Consider the following 22,381-nt stretch of genomic DNA (forward strand, 5'->3'; position numbering starts at 1 on the left):
GTATGAAAATTGCTAACTGAGGAGTAATTTGTTATGCAGTAATATGTAACTAATGTAATCACACCATGATGAGAGCCATTATTCAACAAGCCCCAACAACCCACCCAGAGCTTCCCATTGCCTTTTTACTATTTTGCTTTTAAACACAAATAATTGGGAACAGGGGCATGAGGAAAACCTGGGGAATGATGGTTATGTTCATTTTCTTGAATATGATGATGTTGCTAAGGGCATATATGTATTATCAAAATGTATGAAATTATATATTTTAAGCATGCACAACTTATTGTCTGCTAATTATACCTCAATAAAACTGTTAAAATGTGAATAGAGATAATAGATTCACCAAATATTTGTAAAAAGACTCTAACATAAGAGACAGGGACCCAAATAAAATGTAAAGTCATTCAGGAAACTGAAACTGTGTAGGACAGAAGTGAAGTTCAAAAAGAAACTATAATTATCTTCTGAGAAATAAATGAAAATTTTCTCATCCATGAAAAGGGGATGCTATAAAAAAGAACAGTACAAGAAAGAATTCTTAGAAATTAAAAACATAATAGTGGAAGCTAAAAATTCAACAGAATGTTTGGATGATAAAAATGAAGAGATCTCTCAGAAAGTAAAATAAAGACACAAAGAAGAGGGAAATGGGAACAAGAAGATAAGAAATGAGAGGCACAGTTCCAGAGGTCTAACATTAGAATAAAGGGAATTCCAGGGGGGGGAAAAAGAACAAAGACGACTAAGGGAAGTTATTTATCAATGAAAGTCTTTTTGTTTTTTTAATCTGAAGAACTAAAGACAAATTTATACATTTAAGGGGCCCAAATAGTGCTCAAAAAATAAATTTTAAAAGACCTATTGTAAGGCACTTTGTGTTATCCATTATATGTAATAAATGACCAAAAAGTGTAGCCACTAAAAACAACACACATTTACCATCTCACAGTTGCACTGAGTCAGGAATCCAGACGTAATTTATCTAGGCTCACTGTTTGAAGGTCTTTTACATGCTGCAATCAAGGTGTTGGCCAAGACTCAGGTCTCATGTGAAGGCAAACGTGGGAAGACTCCACTTGGAAGATGACTCATAAATTATTAGAAGGATTTAATTCCTTGTGTTGTTAGACTGAGAATCTAAACATCTTATTGACAGATATCCATAGACCATTTTTGTTACTTGCCTTGGTAGGCCTCTCTAATATGGGAACTTGAATTACCAATGCATACATGCCAAGAAGGCAAAAAAAGAGTTAGCTAACAAGACAGAAGTCACACCTAATTATTGAAGTGATATCCCATTACATTTATTAAATTGTATTGGTCAGAAACAAGTCATTGGGTAAGCCCATACATACTGTAGGAGAATTACACAGGGCATGAGTACTAGCAGGTGGGGATTATTAGGATGATTTTGGAAATCTGCCTACCACACACTTCATTGTGAAAATTGAAAAACTAAGGAAAAAGTAAACTTAAAACTTCCTGTGACAGAAACCATTAGCAATCATAAAACATTTCATGTGTTTTTTGTTTTTCCAGAAGACTTCCTTGCAGTTAGATTAGAATAGTGGTTCTCAGTCAGGGGTAATTTTGGCTCCCAGAAGACTCTGGCAACATTCATGGACATTTTTGGTTGTCACAAGTCAGGGGTGTTAATCATTTGGAAACTTGAAATGTTGCTAAATGTCCTACAATGCACAGGATAACCCCCCACAATAATCTAAATGTCAATAGGTCATGTTTAGATACCCTGGATTAGAATATATTTTTTGCAAAGTACTATGAGCTGAAATGACATGACACTTCTGTGGCCAGTTAAGATCTAGTATCTCTCCTCGCCAGGGGTATTCCCAGAATGACAGTGATATAGCACACCTAGAAAGCAACCAGTTCCAAATGGTGTACAAAGATATTTAAACTCAATAAGTTCAAACCTGAAGTTATCACTTGTTTTCCATGCAATCTGTATCCCTCAAGGAACTCTGATACACGTACACAGTTAATTTATACGTACCTTTATTTTCACTAACACTATAGTAACTCCTACTCATTCTTGAGATTGGTTTCAGAGGTGTTCCTAGAGCCATACCTCTGCCTGGGGGGAGATTACATTCTTCCTGCTTTGTGAAGGCATCTACATAAGTTTCTATAAGCTGCCCTTAAAAATATTAACATCCTTTTTAAAATTAACATCATTTTACTGTGTCTTTCAGCCAATCAAATCATAATCCAGTTGTGATAACCACACAAATTAGTGTCTAAAATGAGAATGATAAAATGGCCCAGACTTTAATGGCTAAATTGATTCATAGGATTGTAGAAACACTAAAAAGTAGAGGATAAATCTGCAATTCTAGGATAGCAGAGGACCATCCCTAGCTTACGACTGCAAAATTTTGTTTCTGGAAATGCAAGAAGAATTGTTTTTGTGTGACATGTCCATTGGAAATTTTGACTTAGATTGAAAAGATATTAAAATTCAAAAAGCCTTGACTTTGAGTTCCATAGTTTCTCGGTAAGCTGTAGTCAATGTGAAAGTGACACCTGAAACTTTCCGGCAGGTGCTTTATATGGAAACCACCAGATTAATAGTCTGACTGGCAGGGAAAATTACGACTGAAACTATAGTAGCCGATGTCTAAGACAGAGCACATTGGATGGGATCTTTGAGAATGGAACAAGGCCAAGGACCCTGGAGTTTCCCTTCACTGGTGATTCTCATGCCAGGCAGAAATGGGATCACTGTCCAGCCTGAAGATGTCAGAGAGGGGAGACCACAACAATTTTTTAACTCTCACTGAGCAGACTGTATTTATAGAATGTTTTTAAATGCAGGAACTACAAAACAGAGCAATTAAATAGGTTTCAGATATTTTTACATAAGGGATAAAGTAATGGTAATAATACTAGTTAAGTTGAGAACAACTTTTTTCTTTATTAGCCTACTTTTACTAGCCTACTTTGGATAGCTTTCTTGTAAATATCTGTGCTTTAAATCTTGTCCCTTATAGGAAGCTGTAATCTTGAGGTCCTGTGATTTGGACAATCTAATTATGGTGAAGGAAAATAAAAATGTTTAGATATGATATATTACTTGAACCAATTACCCTTCCTAAATAGAAAATCAACATTATTAATTTGAGATAAAAATCTTCCATTTATGTGCCCTGAAAGTAATTAATTTTTAACCCCCTTTTAAAAAGATGTATGAAAGATTAAATTTGAATAGATAGGGTTCTGAGTGTGAAAGTTATGGTTAAATATATCTCTAAGGACTTGAAACTTTTAGTTTCCTGAATGTTCCATGGTTCCTAAGGCCACTGAATTGAAATGGAATTGGGAAAGATGCTACTGAAGTATTAATGGACAGTTCTACTTAAGATCTAATTTTGTATGTAATCAAAGTTGTTATTAGCTCAAAATGGACTATTATATCAATAGGATGTTTTATACAAGCCTCATGGTAACCACAAAGCAAAAACTTATAGTAGATACACAAAAGGTAAAGAGAAGTGAATCAAAGCATATCAGTATGGAAAAAACATCAGTTCACAAAGGAAGACAGCAAAAGTGGAAGAAACAAAGGAACTATAAAACAGACCAAAACAACAATAATATGGCATTAATTCATCCTAACCCATCAATAATTACTTTAAATATAAATATACTAAATTTTCGAACGAAAGCTATAGAGTGAATGAATGGATTAAAAAACAAAACAAAACAAGATACTGCCTACATTAGGCTCACTTCAATTCTAAAGACAGGCACAGACTCAAAATAAAGAGATGTAAAAGATATTCCATGCAAACAAAATTTTAAAAAGGTAGCTATCTTATATTGGACAAAATAGACTTTAGGTAAAAAACTGTAACAGGAGAAAGAAGGTCATAACATAATGAAAAAGGGGTCAATTCATCAAGAGGATATAACAATTGTAAATATGTATGTACCCAACTTTGAGGCAACAAAATATATTAAGCAAATACTAATATATCTGAAGGGAGAAACAGACAACAATACAATAATAGGAGACTTTAATTTTCCCTTTTCAACAATGTATGGAATATTCGGACAGAAAAATAAAAAGAAAACATTGGACTTAAATTATACTTTAGACCAAATGGACCTAACAGACATTTACATAACATTCCACCTAACAGCATCATATTCTTCTCAAGTGCACATGGAACATTGTCCAGGAGAGATCACGTTAGGCTACAAAACATGTATTTAGCAAACTTAAGAGGACTGGAATCATACCAAGTAGTTTTTCCAACTACAGTGTTCTAAAACTATAAAAATCAATAACAGGAGAACAACTGGAAATTCACAAATATGTGAAAATTAAATAACATTCTCCTGAACAACCAATGGATCACAGAAGAAACCAAATGTGAAATCAAAAAAAATATCTTGAAACAAATGAAAATGGAAATACAACATAGCAAAACTTATGGGATGCAGCAAAAGCAGTTCTGAGGGAAGTTTATAGTGATAAATACTTACCTTAAGAGAAAAAGAAAGATCTCAAACAACCTAACTTAATACCTCAAGGAACTAAATGATGAACAAAATAAGCTTAAGGTAGCAGAAGTAAAGACCTAACAGATCAAAGAAATAAAGGAAATAATAGAGACCAAAAAACGCTAGAAAATATTAATGAAACTAAGAGCTGTTTTTCTGAAAAAATAATCAAAATTTACAAGCCTTCATCTAGACTCACCCCCCAGAGAGAGAAGACTCAAATAAATAATAAAAAGTTATGGCATTGCAACAGATACCACAAAAATATAAAGGATTATAAAAGACAACTACGAACAATGATATTCCAGCAAATTGGATAAACTAGAAAAAATGGATAAATTCCTAGAACCATAAAACCTACCAAGAATTAATCATGAAGAGATAGAAAATCTGAACAGACAATAGCAAGTTGATTAAATCAGCAGTCAAAACAAACAAACAAACAAACAAACAAACAAAAAAAACCCCTCTCAACAAAGAAAATCCCAGACCAAATGATTTCACTGGTTTGGTTAATTCTACCAAACATTTAAAGAAGAATTAACATTAGTCCTTTTAAAACTCTTCTAAAAAAACTAAAGATGAGAGAACACTCTCAAACTCACTTTATGATGCCAGCAGTACCATGATAACAAAGTCTGATAAGGATACTACAAGAAAAGAAAAGTACAGGTCATTTATCCTAATGAATATAGATGCAAAAATTCTCAACAACAGACCAGCAAACCAAATTCAACAGCACATTAAAAGGACCATACATCATGATCAAGCAAGATTTATCCCTGGATGCAGGAATGTTTCAACATGTGTAAATCAATAAGTGTGATATAACACATTAATAGAATAAAAGATAAAAATCATATGATCATCTCAATAGATGCAGAAAAGCATTTGACAAATTTCCCATTTTTACTTCATGATAAAAATCCTCAATCAATTGGGTATAGGAGGAACATACCTCACAACATAATAAAGCCTATAAATAACAAGCACACAGCTAACATTGTACTCAATGGTGAAAGCATACTACTAGAAGTCCTAGACAGAGCTGTGAAGCAAGAAAAAGAAATTAAAGACATCCCAAGTCAGAAAGGAAGTACTTAAACGGTCTCTGTTTTGCAGATGACATAATTTTATATGCAGGAAAACAAAAAGGATCCATGAAAAACTATTAGACTAATAAATGAATTCAGTAAAGTTGCAGGATACAAAATCAACATACTAAATCAGTTGCTTTTCTGTACACTGACAATGAACTATCTAGAAATAACCTCTTTTACAAAGCATCAAAAACAATAAAATACTTAGGAATAAATTAAAGAGGTGAAAGTTCTGTACACTGACAACTTTAAGGCATTGATGAAAAAAAAACTGAAGAAGATACAAGTCAGTGGAAGATACTCCACGCTTATATATTGGAAGATTTTAACAGTGTTAAAATGTGCATGCTATCCAAAGCAATATATAGATTCAGTGTAATCCCTATCAAAATGTCAACGGAGTTTTTCACAGAAGTAGAAGAAAAACAAATCCTAAAATTTGTATGAAATTACAAAGGACTTCCATTAGGCAAAGCAATCCTGAGAGAAAAGTTAGAGGCATTACACTTCTCAATTTCAAACTATAGTACAAAGTTATAGTTATCAAAAACGGTATGGTGCTGGCATAAAATCAGAAACATAGACCAATGGAACAGAATGAAAAGCCCGGAAACAAACCCGTGCATATACAGTGAACTATTATTTGATAAGGCAGCCAAGAAAATTCAATGGAAAACAGTTTCTTCAGTAACTAGTGGTGGGAAACTTGGGTATTCATATACAAAAGAATCTATTCATATCCCCCTCCTATACCACTCACAGAATTAATTTGAAATGGATTAAAGACTTAAATATAAGAACTGGAACTGTTAAACTCCTAGAAGAGAACATAAGAAAAAATAACCTCGACATTGGTCTTGGCAACAATTTTTTGGATCTGACCTGAAAAGCAAAGGGAACAAAAGTGAAAATAAGCAAGTGGAACTATATCAAATTAAAAAGCTTCTGCCCAGAAAAAGAAAAAACAAATCAAACCATGAAATGGTAACCTATAGAGTGGGAGGAAATATCTCCAGAACATCTATGTAGAAAAGAATTTAATATATAAAATAAATAAGGAACTTCTACAACTCAGTAGCAAAACGCCCCAAATAATCCACTAATAAAATGGGCAAAAGACCTGAATAGACATTTTTCCAAAGAAGACAAATGGCCAACCAGTACAAAAAAAAAAAAAAAAAAAAAAGGTGCTTATTATCACTAATCAAATCAAAACCACAATGGGATATTACCTTATACTTGTTAGGATGTTATCAAAAAGATAAAAGATAACAAGTGTTGACAAGAATGTGGAGAAAAGGGAATCCTTGCACACTCTTGATGGGAATGTACAATGGGTACAGCTGTTACGGAAAATAGTATGGAGGTCCTCAAAAATTTAAAATAGAACTGCAGTGTGATCCAGCAATTCCACTTCTGGGTATATATCCAAAGGAAACAAAATCACTATCTCAAAAAGATATCTGTGCCCCCATATTCATTGCAGCATTGTTTACAACAGCCAAGACATGGAAACAACCTAAGTATGCACTGACAGATAAATAGATAAAGGAATGTGGTATATGGGCATGATGGAATATTATCTAGCCATAAAAGGAGAAGAAAATTCTGCCCTTTGTGACGGCATGGATTGACCTTGAGGGCATTATGTAAGTGAAATATGAAATAAGCCCAACAGAAAAAAGCAAATACTGTATCATCTCACTTACATGTGGACTCTAAAAAAGCAGAACTCATAGAAACAGAGTAGACTGGTATTTGCCAGGGGTTGGAGGAAGGGGGAAATGGGGAGACCTTTATCCAAGGGTACAAACTTGTAGTTATAAGAGGACTAAGTTCTGAAGATCTAATATATAGCATGGTAACATTGTTAACGTAGTTAGCAATACTGTTATATACTTGAATAGTGCTAAGAGAGTAGATCTTAAATGTTCTCATCACATACCAAAGTGCTAGTTATGTGAAATGACAGAGGTGCTACCTAATTTTGTGGTAGTCATTTTGTAATATATACCTGTATTAAATCATCATGTTGTATATCTTAAATTGACACAGTGTTATATATCAATTATATCTCAATAAAGCTGAAATAAAAAGAAGAAACTGCAGTAGAACTGAGGAAGTCTTTGAAGAAATAAGTTGGTTAAAGAGAGTATTCTAGTAGCCAAATAATGAAAATTTAAGCTTCCCAAAAGGGAAAAAGAAGTATACAATTGATTGGAACAAGTTTGGAATCAGTGAAAAGTGATACATCCACAATGTTTTTGAGGATCATAAATCTATGATGAACATCAAAAGGGAAAATAAAGCATACTAGAAAAAATGCCAGCCAATGAGTCTGGGTGCCCAGTTTCTCTCCAATCAACCAATCAATCAATCAGTGTGTGATAAAGGGGTAAGTCATTGAATTGCTAAACAAGGAGGTAGTTCTGTGGGTTGTTTAAAAATACAGTTTCTTTCCCTCATTGGGTAATTCCAAAGGTTATTTTAGTCTGCTTGAGATAAAAGCAACCTTTTACCTGCTAAGTTGATGCTTCAACACTGAATCATAGGTCAGAGTGTGAACTGCAGGTTTAAAGAAGCCTGAGACATGGGCATGCCACATGTTTCTGGGGAATGACTCCTGTATGATGGGATGTTCACTCCATACTTGTATATCCTCAGAAAATCTTGGGAACCTGAAAAACCACAATTCTGTTTAAAAAACTGTGTTATCCCTTATTTTTTCTTTTTGTCTATTTTGGCAAATATCTCTGAACATTTCCCATCTTTGACATATTAAAAAAACTGAACATGTCCTAAATGTGTCTTTTACTCAGTCCATAAACATCCTAGTGGGACAACCATGCATAATTCATTCAGGAAATCTTCTCTTACCTCCTACCTCTGTACTCCACAAAACCCTATTTTACTATTTTATAGAAGTTTTTTTTTTTTTCTCAGTGTACTGTAGATTTCTGTTTAAATGTCTGCAACCCATCTGAACTTTGAATTTCTAGAGCATGGTATGCAAGTTTAAAAAAAATGTTTTTTCTGCCAGTCCTTACAATAACTTGCCTCTCACAATAAATGTGGAACATATGAATGAATGAGTGAATAAATGAGTCACCTACTGTTCCCTTAAGTGTATTCTAGGTTCCATCCTTCTGAGTCCAAGTACTTCTCATATGAGTCCTTTGTTTCCTTCATCCCTGTCTGTACTTCTGCTTTGTTACTTGTAGTGGGTTGAATTGTGTCCTCCAAAAGATATGTCCAAGTTTTAAGACTCCATACTTGTCTATGTGACTTTATTTGGGTAACTAAGATAAAGATCCCTTACTAAAGATAAAGATGAGGTCATCTTGAATTAGGATGTGTCAAAAATTGCACTGGAAATTAAACAGACAAAGAAGACTTTATTCAAGTCTTGCAATATAGAAGAGAGATTGAATTAGACTCCCTTGAAACAAAAGACAGGAGGATTTTTAGTGCTGAAGTGAGGTAGTGGAAAAGTACTGGAGGATGTTAGAGGAGCGGGGGTGGGGGGGTGGGGGGGCAATGTGATGAGGTCATCTGTGCTTGCTAATTGTCAATTTCTAGGTTAAGCTCCTACCCTACCACAGATACTGGAGGACAGGGGCACTATCTTTCTTGATTGATTGTATTTTAAAGGGATGGTCAGGGACCCAGGGTCAGGAAGAAGCCTTGTCTAAGGTTTAGTCAAGCTGAGGGGAAAGTTAAGGCTGTCTTGGTCATGTGGGCCTTATATCCGGTGACAATGTCCTTGTGTTCTTATGAATGAGAGGTGGAAAATAGAAGACATTCAGAAACACAGAGAAGGTCACATGAAGATGGAGAAAATGGGAGTGTTGTGTCTATAAACCAAGGAATGCTAAGGATTTCTCACAGCCATTGGAGGCTAAGAGTGGCATGCAATATGTTTTCCCCAGAGCCTCCAGAGGAACCCACCTTGCCAACACGATTAAGATCTTTTGGACTCAAGGCCTTGGAGAGAATGGATTTCTGTTTTTTTAAGCCGATCAATTTGTGGTAATTTGTTGTGGCAGACCTAGGATTGTCATACAAGAAATTTATGGAAAGGTTTCTCTCCAATTCCCATTTAACTCCAAAAAGTTAAAATTGTACATCTCATTCATGACGTACCTTACATGTTTTGTTCCTGCATCCTTTTTTTCTTTTCTTTTTTTCCTCTTTTTGGTACCAGCCAAAAGCCATGGCTTCCTCCTCTGAATTCTTTTGATAATGCTGATGATAAGGGTAAAAAAGCTGGAACTTGTTTAGTATTTGCTCCATCAAACATGCTTTATGTCTTATCCTTCTTAATCCTCATAAAGATATAACAAGGTAGGTACCATTATCTTTTTATATTAAAAATGAAGACACTGAGGAACATAAGGATTAAATAGTACTAAGTAGCAGAATGAAAATTTGCTTTGAGATCTGACTGCAGAGCCCTGTGCTTAACCACTTTACTGTATTTTTCAGTTTATATAATTGAATGTTTATCTTTCTTATGTCTCATGTTGTCTCCTATTATAGTTATCTACTCATTTTTCTTTTTTAGTATAAACTATTCAGCTGAGATAACTAAAAATCACAGATGCCCAAGCATATCCATTTAATCTTCCTATTTTAAAGGTTTTCTAATATTATTTATATTGTGATGCATTTCTTTCAACTTTTATGATTCAAGAATTGAGGAAACTTGCTTGAATACTTTTAACCTTTAAATAATTTTTTAATGTTTAATTTTGAGAGAGAGAGAGAGAGAGAGAGACAGAGTGTGAGCAGGGGAGGGGCAGAGAGAGAGGGAGACACAGAATCTGAAGCAGGCTCCAGGCTCTGAGCTTTCAGCACAGAGCCCGATGCAGGGCTTGAACTCATGAACCACGAGATCATGACCTGAGTTGAAGTCAGACACTTAACTGACTGAGCCACCCAGGCACCCCAACCTTTAAATAATTTAGAAGTTCTGTCTTATTTATCTTTTCACAGAATTTAGCACAATTCTTTGAATATCAGAAATGCCCAAATTTTACTGAACGAATACAGTTAACCCAAGGATCTGCCCCTATATGTCCCCAAATTCCTCAGCATTCTAGGATCATATTTTCCTTTAATATTTTAATAGAATGGCTCAAGCCCCTATTGGACATGTGGTGGGAAGCCAATTGCTCTTCTGCCCCATAATACTTCTGAGTCTTGCAAGTTGGGGGAGGAGTCCATATATGTTCTCTGCTCACCTACCACTTGAGTTGTTTTCCTTTGAACTCCTGCTATCAGTTTCATTCTGTGACTTGTCTCCTGGGATTGCAATCCTCTTGCTATCCTGGGTACTGTTCCACTGACGTAAGAGTGCTATCTGGGAGACGCTTACTGATGGCTCGGACTGTAAAGGGGATTAAAGCATATCCCAGCTTTAATTTATTCATTCAAGAATTCACCAAACATACTAGCATTCATTGAGTGTCTGGTGGCACTGTGGTGGGCACTGGGGAGACCAATAATAAACAAATGAAGTCCTCACATTCATGTTGCCCATACTCAGGAAAACAAAACTCAGTCAGGCACACAAATGAATGTAAAATTACAATGGAGGTAAGTATGATGAAGGAAAGGCCCCTGATGGACTGAGGGCTATGGTAGTGGGCTTGCACAGAGAGTGGAAGGGTAAGTGTACGTTAGCCAGCCCTGTGGCAGAGAGCAGCAGGGGAGAAAGGCACTGGAGAAAGGGTGACAGCACATGGAAACCATAGTAGGGTGGGGCAGGATACACTGCAGCAACTACAAAAAAGTCCATGTGCTAGAAACATACAGATGCAGGCCAAGAAGAGAAGTGAGTCTGGAAAAAAACATGCAAAGCCACTTTGCCAAGTGCACAGTCTACTTCAGGCTTTCTTGACAATAAATGTGATCTAAATCCTAAAGTTAAGTGGGAGTTCTTAAACAGTTTGAAGTAGGGAATTGACATGATTCCCTTTGTATTTTGAAAAAAGTTCTGGCTACTGTATACAGATGAGACTAAAAAGGATGAGGCGTGGTGGATGCAGGGATTCGAAAAAGGAAGTGTTGGTCCAGGTGAAAGATGATGGTTCAGACCAAGGAAATGATGGTGGAAATGTAGATAAATGGAAAGATTTCAGAAGCATTTAGTGCCGCATAAAGCAAGAGGACCTAGTGATATGAGGGAAACATAGGATGTCAAATGTACAAAGCTCATTAAAATTTGCTGGATAGACAGAAAATTGCAAAAATTACACCAGACATTGCTGTCTTAAAAAGTGATCAGACTTTTCTGAATATGGAAAATTTTCATGGGCTATGTCTCTCCTTAGCTTCTTGCCTAAGAGCTTTTCCTTAAACCCACTTTCTCTCCTCTAAAACCATATTCTCTACAACCATTTTGTTGCTTTACGTATTTCTGGATTCACAACAATTTCTTCATAATAATTGTAACATAATGCAACTATTATGTGGACAATTTAACACTAAGTCTGCACTAGTTTAGAGCCTAGGTTTGCACTGCCAACACTTCTATTGAACTGTTTGTAAACTGTTTGCCATAGTTTCACCCTTAGTACTACAAAGACCTTGGAGAAGTACTGAAATCACAGCATTTTTTGCTTTTTTTTTAGTATATCTTAGATCAAATTCTTAGGCTTAGACTTTCACCAGACCTTCCAGGGTCATGGGGTTATGTATGGCTATGGGAACTTTAATCTCCCCATTGGACAAAATTTATGTCATGCTTCCTTAAACCCTTCATTTCCTATCATCTCCTGTGCTACTGACTATGCCTCCTAGGAGAAGATAACTTTTTTAAAAATTTATTTTGGGGGTGGGGGGGGGGAGAGAGAGAGAGAGAGAGAGAGAGAGAGAGAGAGAGAATGCAAGCATGAGCTGGGAAGGGGCAGAGAGAGAGGGAAAGAGAGAATCCCAAGCAGGCTCCACACTGTGTGGGGTTTGAACTCATGAACTATGAATTTGTGACCTTAGCCAAAGCCAAAAGTATGAATGAGTACCCAAGCATCCCAAAGATTACCTTTTTATTATTTTCTAGTTCTGATACTATATATCATTCCCTACCTTCTAAAATGTCAGTTTAGGTAACCCAACATTATTTATAGAAACTAAAAGCTATAGATAGTAGTCTACAAAGAATAAGTACTTGATGTTAACAATGTAGAGTCAAAATGCTGTGTAATGAATTATGACTTGAAAATCCATATTCCTGGAAGGAGAACTATCTATACCTAATATTGTTCTTGTGCTCTTTTGAAGGGAACATCCTTCTTTATCAGAACTTCCCATGTTTTCTTATCCGGATTTCTTCACCAGAGCTGATGAAGAATTGGCAAGAATCATTGACCATCATGTAAGATTGACTTCCTTAAACTAGCAGCAAAACCTTTGTTCTTTAAATGCACTTTGAATTAGAAAGTGCAGTTCTGAGACTAAAACATTAACACATCAAACTTAGAAATGAAGCCATGATTAGGCATTGCCAAACTTAATTATATCTTACTGTGCTGTATATATACTTCAGTGCCTTTATTGGGTTACAGAAAATTTGGCTTTCTGTCATTTGTAAAATACTAGCCTTATCATGCTTCCTGAATTTAGTCCTGATTTCTTGTGACAAGGATCTGGTATTGAACACTGAACACTGATTTCTTTTATAATGTGGTTTTAGTAATGGAACAAAAATCTTTTGGCTCAATTTTTGGTGATCATTCTTTACCCCTGAAATATTAGACTTTAATCACTTTGTTCTTGGTATGAGTTAAACAGTGGCAATTCAAGGCCATTCACTTAAGACACCTTAATCCACTCAGCTATATTTAGTTCATGATTTATGAAATAATTTTGTAACTTTTTAAGAGTAGAGTTGGAGTAGAAGAGAAAATACTTATTTTCTCTTTTTCTTTGAATACAGTATGGACTCAATAGCTTATAGAATATGTTTAATTAATTGTATCATCCTTTTATTCACTAATGAAGTTTCTGCGAAACCAATATATTATATATACAGAACATTATACAAATTTTGTAATGGTTTATAAGTTGCAGCATCTGTATTTCACTATTCACTTCAACTAAATGGTCTAGGATAGATGATAAGGGATAGCAAATAGCCAATGTGTATATACACGTATATGTAGTGTCGTTTTAATAACAGAACAAAAACCTTTTGACTGAATTTTCAGTGACAGTTTTTTAGCCTTGAAAGATTGATAAGACTTGAATCATTTTGTAATTAAACACATCTGCCTAGGCTAGTTCAAGAGACAGAGGACATCCTTTTGAATGGTAGAGAGGAGGCAGGTAGTAGCGCCTAAAAACCTTCATCTTTTTCTCTTTCCAAGGATGTAAGCATTATCGAAGTAATTGCTGCCACGGATCTGTTTATAGTGTATTCGCGGAAGTGTAAAGGAATTCTTTCTCAAAATATGTTTGACAGTTAGTAGAACCCAAATTGTTTGATAGGTGGCTAGCCTAATCCAATAGTCTGCAGTATTGGTTGGAGAAGGTTATGGAAGTTTCTCCTGGTAGCACATTTCAAAAAATATTCATGTATATATCATTTCCTTTCAGATAGCTATAGCAGTAGTGCTCTATACTTATATTTGCTTTTACATTAGTTAATGTGATCTTCACAACAAGCCCTATAAAACATTTATAAAAAAGAAGAATGGTAGTTTACAATGCAGTTATTTGCCTAAGGTTTTGAAGATAGTAAATGACTAACGTTTTTTGAGTCTACACACAAAACCAGATTTCCAGACTTCAAATCCACTTTTCTTCTCTGGTTTTCATAGTTGCTTAATTTCTTGGTTTATAATTCCTAACCTTAATAGGGCGGAAAGGTGGAATCTGTGGTATTGACAAGAAACAAAAACCTACAAGTTTAGTTGTCCCATTAAGTCAGTTGAATACTATGAAGTGGCCATATTAAGCAAATAATAAGGCAGATACCTCTAATTATTCAGCATATATTAAGGTGCCATGTACACTGCTGGTATTCTATACTATGGTGATTAAAATCCTGACTGAGTGGGTTAAATAAAGCAGTAAATAGTGCTTCCATTTCCCATCAACTTCAACCATATCTACATCCTCCTTCTTGCTGCCACAATCGATGATAACAGTATCAGATAAAGTAAAGACAAGACAATGGTTTATCCAAACTGAATTTGTCATGGTCAAGAGAGACAGAATGGGGAAGAAAAGTTTACTTTTTTTCCTGGGAATACCAGGAAGAAAGATAATAATGTTGTGGTGAATTCCAAACATGCCAAGTTCTTTTTTTTTTTTTTTTTTTTTTTTATGAATCTTAAATTCTATTCCTGAAACCCAACATTACTCTGTATGTTAGCTAACTAGAATTTATTTTTTTTTTATTTTCTTTTTTTTTTTTTATTTATATATGAAATTTATTGTCAAATTGGTTTCCATGCAATAGCACTGCTAGGAATTTATCCAAGGGACAAACATGCCAAGTTCTAACAAGAGAGTGAGCTAAGAGAGAGGTAGAGCTGCCTCCTGGACATGAGCAATATGATACCCCATTACCACTTTTATACATGCTGTTTGGGAAACCAAAGGGTTCTATTTTGCTGAGAGTTCTTAAGAATTAATCCTCTGTTGATTTTTCACAATGTAAAGATCAAGGTCACGAAGTACATTGAAATCTCTCATATAAGGTAGATTAGTTGCCTTTGTTTAGGGATACTGTCATTATTACATCAACTACCACTTTTATGCTATAACATAAATTTGGTAGTTTTGTCAAACAATATTATTTAGTTTTTTATATGACAAAAATTATATGTCACAGATGGGTATCATAGTTATCAAAGTAACATGTGTATTTCCTATGTCTTAAAATTTAACTTAGGGTAAGAAAAATGAGTATTTTATTATGCTTTTTCATTTAATATTTACTCTGAGTGTATTGACATTTAAAAAAATGTATTGCCTTTGGAAAGCTGAGTTGTTTTTTTAACTCTGTGGTTTAGTCCTGCTTATTAATATCTATAGATCTCAAATAATAGTTATAATTCACAGCACTAGTATATAGTAATTTATAAGTTAATTGATAGGTGCTTAAGCATAGTCTGATTGTTTGTGAGTATGGACAGACTGAGGGTGACAAAATGAGCAAGGGTAGGAAGTGTCTAGGAACTTCCAACATTTCATGCTAAGGGTCTTTGTGCCCTGAACTTTTTACCCGGAGAGATTACCACCTCTTTCACTCTTTCCTTCATTAAAGATAGTAGAAGGGGAAAAGGGTCCTCATGATGATGTCTGGTTGATTTGAGGTCCTTACTTCTAACTACTGATTCCTAGAATTTTGCCTCCAGATGATGCTGTTATTATTGTCATGATTAACATGCTCAATTGAAGTGAATCCTTTAGAAGTCTTTGTATTTGCTGCAGAATCAGCATTTGTCTGCCCATCAATTTTATTTTCTACTTCATATGTAATAGTATTATAATTTTTACCTTTCACATTAATTTGGCTTTTCTCCTTGTTTTGCTTTGGCTTGAGTTTTTATTTTCTGATTCCATGCTATCATGGAAATATCCATATTGATGAAAAACTGAAATTCCTTTGTAATATAAAAATGTAAACCTTATTTTCTCTTTTTTCTCTCTTTTTTTTTTGGGGAGGGGAGGGGAGCAGAATTGTATACTTACTAACAGATGGCTTATATATTTTTCCAGTTATGGTAGGGTTTAAGTTCCTTAAGAATATCTGTGAGAAAAACTGAGAAGATAATTGGATAATAGAATCTGCATCTTAAGAAGCTAAAGTGATGTATTTTTTCATGGAAATTCATATGTAAATGACACTTTCTCTCTGTGACAGTGGCAGGAAGAGCTAAAGATCCGACGGAAAGAAGATGCAATATGTGAGGCCCAAGAACGTAAAGACAAAGAGTTAGAGGAAAAAAATCACTTCAGAGAAATTATGAAGAGAAGAGAAGAGAAACTACACAAGCAAACCAAACCCTACGAGCTTCCTCCTAGGACTGAAGTAATTTCATTAGAAATAAAATGACCCCCCCACCCCCGCCCCAAATTGAAGTCCATAATGCCAGAAATTCATTGCATGAAAGAGACCAAGATAGCTAGATATTAGGAAAAATTTCTTCTAATTAATTGGAAGCCATTTCTTAGGAGTTGTTATCCTGGTGCAGACTCTTTAATAGTTCTATCTTAGTCCTAAATTAGCAGCTCTTAATCACATGTGAGTGAAGTGATTTTACTAGTTAAACTTTTCCAAGAACACGGCTAGAGCTTTTCCTAATTGACTTTTTTCTTGTGATCATATAGCATATTTAATCAATGATTCTCAGAGTATTGATTTTTCATCGGACAGTTAGACGGAAATGAATTACAAATTATTAGTCACATTTAAGGATTATTTCTTGAAAACAGAATGAGCACCAACTGATACCCCTATATTATACAAATATACCCTTATTATACAAATAAAAGGGTATACCCTTGTATACCCTTATTATACAAATAAAAGAAGTAAAGCACTTGCTTGGATTTGTATTTCATAGTCAATCAACACCACATCAAACTGTATGTCAGAAACTTGAAATTGAAATACTATAGTAGATATACAAATATCTGGAGGGGCCAGATATCTCAGAATGATTTGGTCTTTAGCACATACCAAAGGAGACCCCTGAATGACAGTGGTTTTACTTTGCAAGATGAGTTTATGAGGATGGATGTGGATGGTCCTGGAAGGCACAGTAACACTTCCCAGAGGGATTCATCCAGTTAGAAGTCATTTTTTAAAAGGCACTTCACGTCCTCTGAAGCTCTGAATCTATGGGTAAGAGTATTGGGTTGGGATTCCTGTGATGGCTTACATTCCTTTTCTGAAAAATATAATAATCACACCTCAATTTCACACAGCTGACTTGCTGATACTCAAGAGACAGTTAGCTTATCAGGGATATTAAACTCAAATGCCTACCAGCTCCAGAAGGTAACAGAAATCAGTGAAAGGGGCTATGGAATACCTACGCTATATAAAGAAAGTTCCTAGCACTCGGCTACACTCTGCAATGTATGGTCAGTAATATAGGATCATACAGTCTTTCCAGAAGAAGTTCTCAAATAGGATTATTTTTTAAAATAAAAGTTGCTAGGGATACCTGGGTGGCTCAGTCAATTGAGCATCTGACTTTGGCTCAGGTCATGATCTCACGGTTCGTGGTTGGAGCCCCGCCTCGGGCTCTGTGTTGACAGCTCAGAGCCTAGAACTTGCTTCAGAATCTTTGTCTCCTTCTCTGTCTGCCCCTCCCCGCTTTCTCTCTCTCTCAAAAATAAACATTAAAAAAAAAAACTTAAAAAAATAATGAAATAAAAGTTGCTTAATTTTAAGATGGTGGCAACTAATTTTTTTTAAAGAAAAAATCATATAATTTGGGGTTAAATTTGACATATGGGCCACAAGTTTGTGACCCATATTATGTGAACTTACAGTGTCAATCTTTGTTTAACATAACAATAACACGTAGTAGAAAAATGGAAGGTGGGAAGGGTGTTTTTATTATGATTCCCTATAGGGCTGTTTCAAATCTATGTTGCTCTTCCCAAACCCTTTGTGTCATCCTTGTCTCCTCTTACATAGAGTAAGTCAGTTCTCAGATATAATACCTCCCAATGCACCTTTCCAAATACCTTCATTAATATGTGCTTTCTCCACATGTGAAAAGAAATCTCTCCTACAGTCTCCTTTCCCTGAATTTCACCCCTTTCAAAATCTTCCTCCATCAGCTATTCACTATCCCCCTTGAAGAGCTCCTTATCACTCACTCCTATCCAGGGAGGTCTCAATTTTCTACCATCCTTCCTACCAAACTACTCTCTCCATCAGTCCCTCAGTGATAGCAGCCTTTCTAGACTGCCCTTTTAACTCATAACTTTTCTGATGATTTGTAAGAGAGGGAACCACTGGGCCGTGAGCTGTGGGGAGGGACTCTGGACATCTCACTGCTACTTTCAAGAATTTCAGCAAATCCTGCTGTTTCAGAACCACTTTCGTAGAAGCCTCCTGCTTCCAATTTCTGTACTGTTCCTTCTCTGGGGCACTGACTGGTCTGCCTTAGGGCTTCCTCACTGTAGACTTAGGGTCATTTACTTATTTTTCTGCCCTGCTTAGTCTGTTCCCAATTGTTCACCTGTTTTCTAACTTCCATGTTTTTCTTAGTATTACCAATGTGTTATCTTCTTTTCTCCTTATGGATTTATGCCTTTAAAAAAAGTAATTCTGGGGTGCCTGGGTGGCTCAGTCAGTTGAGCATCCGACTTTGGCTCAGGTCATGATCTCGCAGTTTGTGAGTTCAAGCCCCACATCGGGCTCTGTGCTGACAGCTCAGAGCCTGGAGCCTGCTTCGGATTCTGTGTCTCCCTCTCTGCCCCTCCCTCACTCATGCTAAGTATCACTCTGTCGCTCAAAAATGAATAAACATTAAAAATGTTTTAAATAAAAGTAATTCTTTTTCTATCACAGTAGTGGAGATTTGTAAGGGAGCAAAGAATACACACACACACGTATAAATATATAGAGAAAGAGATGATTAATCAGAATGCTTATACCTTTATTCTTAAATTATTCTCTAAAATTCTTTTTTCTTATACTTTAAAATTCATAGAATCTAGGAACACATCTCTCTCTTGGTTTTCCTCGTATATCCTTAAATTTTAGCAAAGGCTGTGATTCATAGATCTGGGTTCACATTCTAGCTATGCCTCCTACTAGCTATGAAACACTGGGTATGTCACTGAACCCAGTGGAGCTTCAGTTTACTCATCTATAAAATGGATACAGGGGGAGGAGCCAAGATGGCAGAATAGCATGGAAGCTTTTTGTGTGTCTCGCATCCCTGAAATACAGCCAGACCAACACTAAACCATCCTGCACACCTAGAAAACTCATTGGAGGATTAACACAACAATCTGCACAACCTGAACCACAGAATTCAGCAGGTATGTGGTGCAGAGAACTGAAGTTGGGGAGCGAGAAGCTGCAATAGGTAGGGAACCGATTATGCGGGTAGAGAGAGGACAGAGACTGGGGAGGCAGGGGGATACGGAACAAGCACCCCTCCCCAAAAGCAGCTGGAGAGAAAGTAGAAAATTGTAAACAGCCACAGGGACTAAACTAAAAAGGGAGAAAGGGGAAGGTTTAAATTCCATTAAGACTGTAAACAAGGGGAGCACAAAGGCTGCAACTCCGCAGCTCAATACCTGGTGGTGCTCTGGTGGGAAGGGCGAATCCCCAGGAGCAGAGTGGGGTCCGGGAGGTTCTTGGGCCACATGGGGAGAAGCGGTTCCACTGCTGGAAGGACATTTGGTAGAGACTGTTGGAGCCACCTGGTCCCAGCAGACCCCAGAAGGCGGCCACATTTGCTGGTGCTGGAACAAGATCGTTAAGGGTGAAGCCTGGTGCCAGATGTGTGTTGTGATTTTCCATAATCCCTGAGGTGCTGCTGCTACACTGTCTCACGAGCATTTTCTGGGACAGGCTGGCACCTGACCGCAGTCTCAGGGCACTGGCAAAACAGGGTCCAGTGAGCATACCTGGGTGCAGCCAATACTCAGCCACTGCTCATTCGGCCATTGCTCAGTGAGACCCTCCCACAGAGAGTGGAGCGGGTCAAGGGCGCAGTCCTTCGGAAGTCAGGGGCCAGGGAAAATAGCCGCATCTGAGACAAAACTTGGGAGAGAGGTGCTGCTTGGGGCCTGGTCAGGGAGAATGGAAAAGCGGGGAGTGGACGAGAGCCGAAGACGGAGGACTGGTGTGCGACTGCTGATCCAGGAGAACAGTTTGGGTGGCTGGGTGGCGCCATTTTTCAGCGCCCCCACGCATGCACATGCGCGCCAACAAGCACCGCAACAATTCACCCCAGTAGGCCAGCAGCGCCATCTAGGGGAGAGCAGAGCTGTTACACCGAGCCCTGCCCAACTGGGCCAACTTTGCTCTTCAAGAACAAAGTCTCACCACGGGCTTAATTCATGGACTATAAAGAGCTACATAGACTGACTTCTAGGGGAAAAAAGCAATTTCAGTCCTACTTCAATCTGTTAGTAGGTTCATCTATTAAATTTTCTTTCTTTTTTATTTTTCATTTTCCTTTTTCTCTTTTACAATTCTTTTCTTTTTCTTGAATGCAGAAAGAGAAAAACCTCATTTTTATTTTCAATTTCTATTAATATTTTTAAATTTTATTACCATATATTTTGCTTTTATATAAATTTTTTCAAATTCTATTTTACTTCCATCATTTTATTTTAGTCTACTACAATGTATTCACTTTTCAAATTTTGAAACGATTTCTTTTTTTAATCTTTTTTCTTTTTTGTTTCTTTTTTTCTAAATACACAAAATGAAAAATTCATATTTTTAATTTTTATTAAAAATATTTTTCTTTAAATTTTTTTCTACTATATTCTTTACTTTTGTGTATATTTCTTCAAATTCTATTTTACCCCCATCATCTCATTTTAGTCTACTTCAGTGTAGACTAAAATTTTTTAAATTTTAAAATTCTCAACCGATTTCCTTCCTCCCCTCCCCCCTTTTTTTCTCTAATCTGTCAAACCACTTTCAACACCCAGACCAAAAAAAACTAGGATCTAGCATCATGTATTAGATTTTTTTGTGTGTGTTTTTAATTTTTAATTTGAACATTTTTTAAGTTTAATTTCTTTAATTTTAATTTTTCTACCTCATTAATTCTTTTTCTCCCTTCAAAATGACAAAATGAAGGAATTCACTCCAAAAGAAAGAGCACAAGGAAATGACAGCCAGGGATTTAACCAACACAGATACAAGCAAGATGTCTGAAACAGAATTTAGAATCACGATAATAAGAATACTAGCTGGAGTTGAAAATAGATTAGAATCCCTTTCTGCAGAGATAAGAGAAGTAAAAAATAGCCTGAATGAAATTAAAAATGCTATAACTGAGCTGCAATCACGGATGGATGCAGCAGCGGTAAGGATGGATGAGGCAGAACAGAGAATCAGCGGTATAGAGGACAGAGAATAACGAAGCAGAAAAAAAAGAGGGAGATTAAGGCAAAAGAGCACGTTTTAAGAATTAGAGAAATCAGTGACTCATTAAAAAGAAACAACATCAGAATCATAGGGGTACCAAAAGAGGAAGAGAGAGAAATAGAAGTAGAAGGGCTATGTGAGCAAATCAGAGCAGAAAACTTTCCTAACCTGGGGAAAGACACAGACATCAAAATCCAGGAAGCACAGAGGACCCCCATTAGATTCAACAAAAACTGATCATCAACAAGGCATATCATAGTCAAATTCACACAATATTCAGGCAAGGAAAGAATCATGAAAGCAGCAAGGGAAAAAAAAGTCCCTAACCTACAAGGGAAGACAGATCAGGTTTGCAGCAGACCTATCCACAGAAAATTGGCAGGCCAGAAAGGAGTGGCAGGATATATTCAATGTAATGAATCAGAAAAATATGCAGCCAAGAATTCTTTATCCAGCAAGGCTGTCATTCAAAATAGAAGGAGAGATAAAAAATTTCCCAAACAAAAATTAAAGGAGTTTGTGACCACTAAACCAGCCCTGCAAGAAATATTAAGGGGGACTCTCTGAGGGGAGAAAAGATGAAAATATTTATAAATAAATAAATATATACATACATACATACACACCAAAAGCAACAAAAGATTAGAAAGGACCA

General features: G+C 36.1%; 1 protein-coding gene across 5 annotated transcripts in view; it reads left to right on the forward strand.

Moving 5' to 3' along the window:
• The window catches only part of TMEM232 (transmembrane protein 232), a 213,916-nt gene extending 196,984 nt beyond the window's left edge, over nt 1-16,932 (forward strand). For all 5 annotated transcript variants that reach the window (XM_040446941.1, XM_040446956.1, XM_040446932.1 and 2 more), the window contains 2 exons: nt 12,915-13,008; nt 16,507-16,932. In XM_040446941.1, the coding sequence (XP_040302875.1) occupies nt 12,915-13,008; nt 16,507-16,698 (286 nt within the window). In that variant the 3' untranslated portion in view covers nt 16,699-16,932. The remainder of the gene's footprint in view (nt 1-12,914; nt 13,009-16,506) is intronic.
• The last annotated feature ends 5,449 nt before the right edge of the window (nt 16,933-22,381 follow it).

This window comes from Herpailurus yagouaroundi, unplaced genomic scaffold (genome assembly GCF_014898765.1).
Source record: "Herpailurus yagouaroundi ecotype Mexico unplaced genomic scaffold, PumYag 29, whole genome shotgun sequence".
In the NCBI taxonomy this organism is placed as follows: Eukaryota; Metazoa; Chordata; class Mammalia; order Carnivora; family Felidae; genus Herpailurus; species Herpailurus yagouaroundi.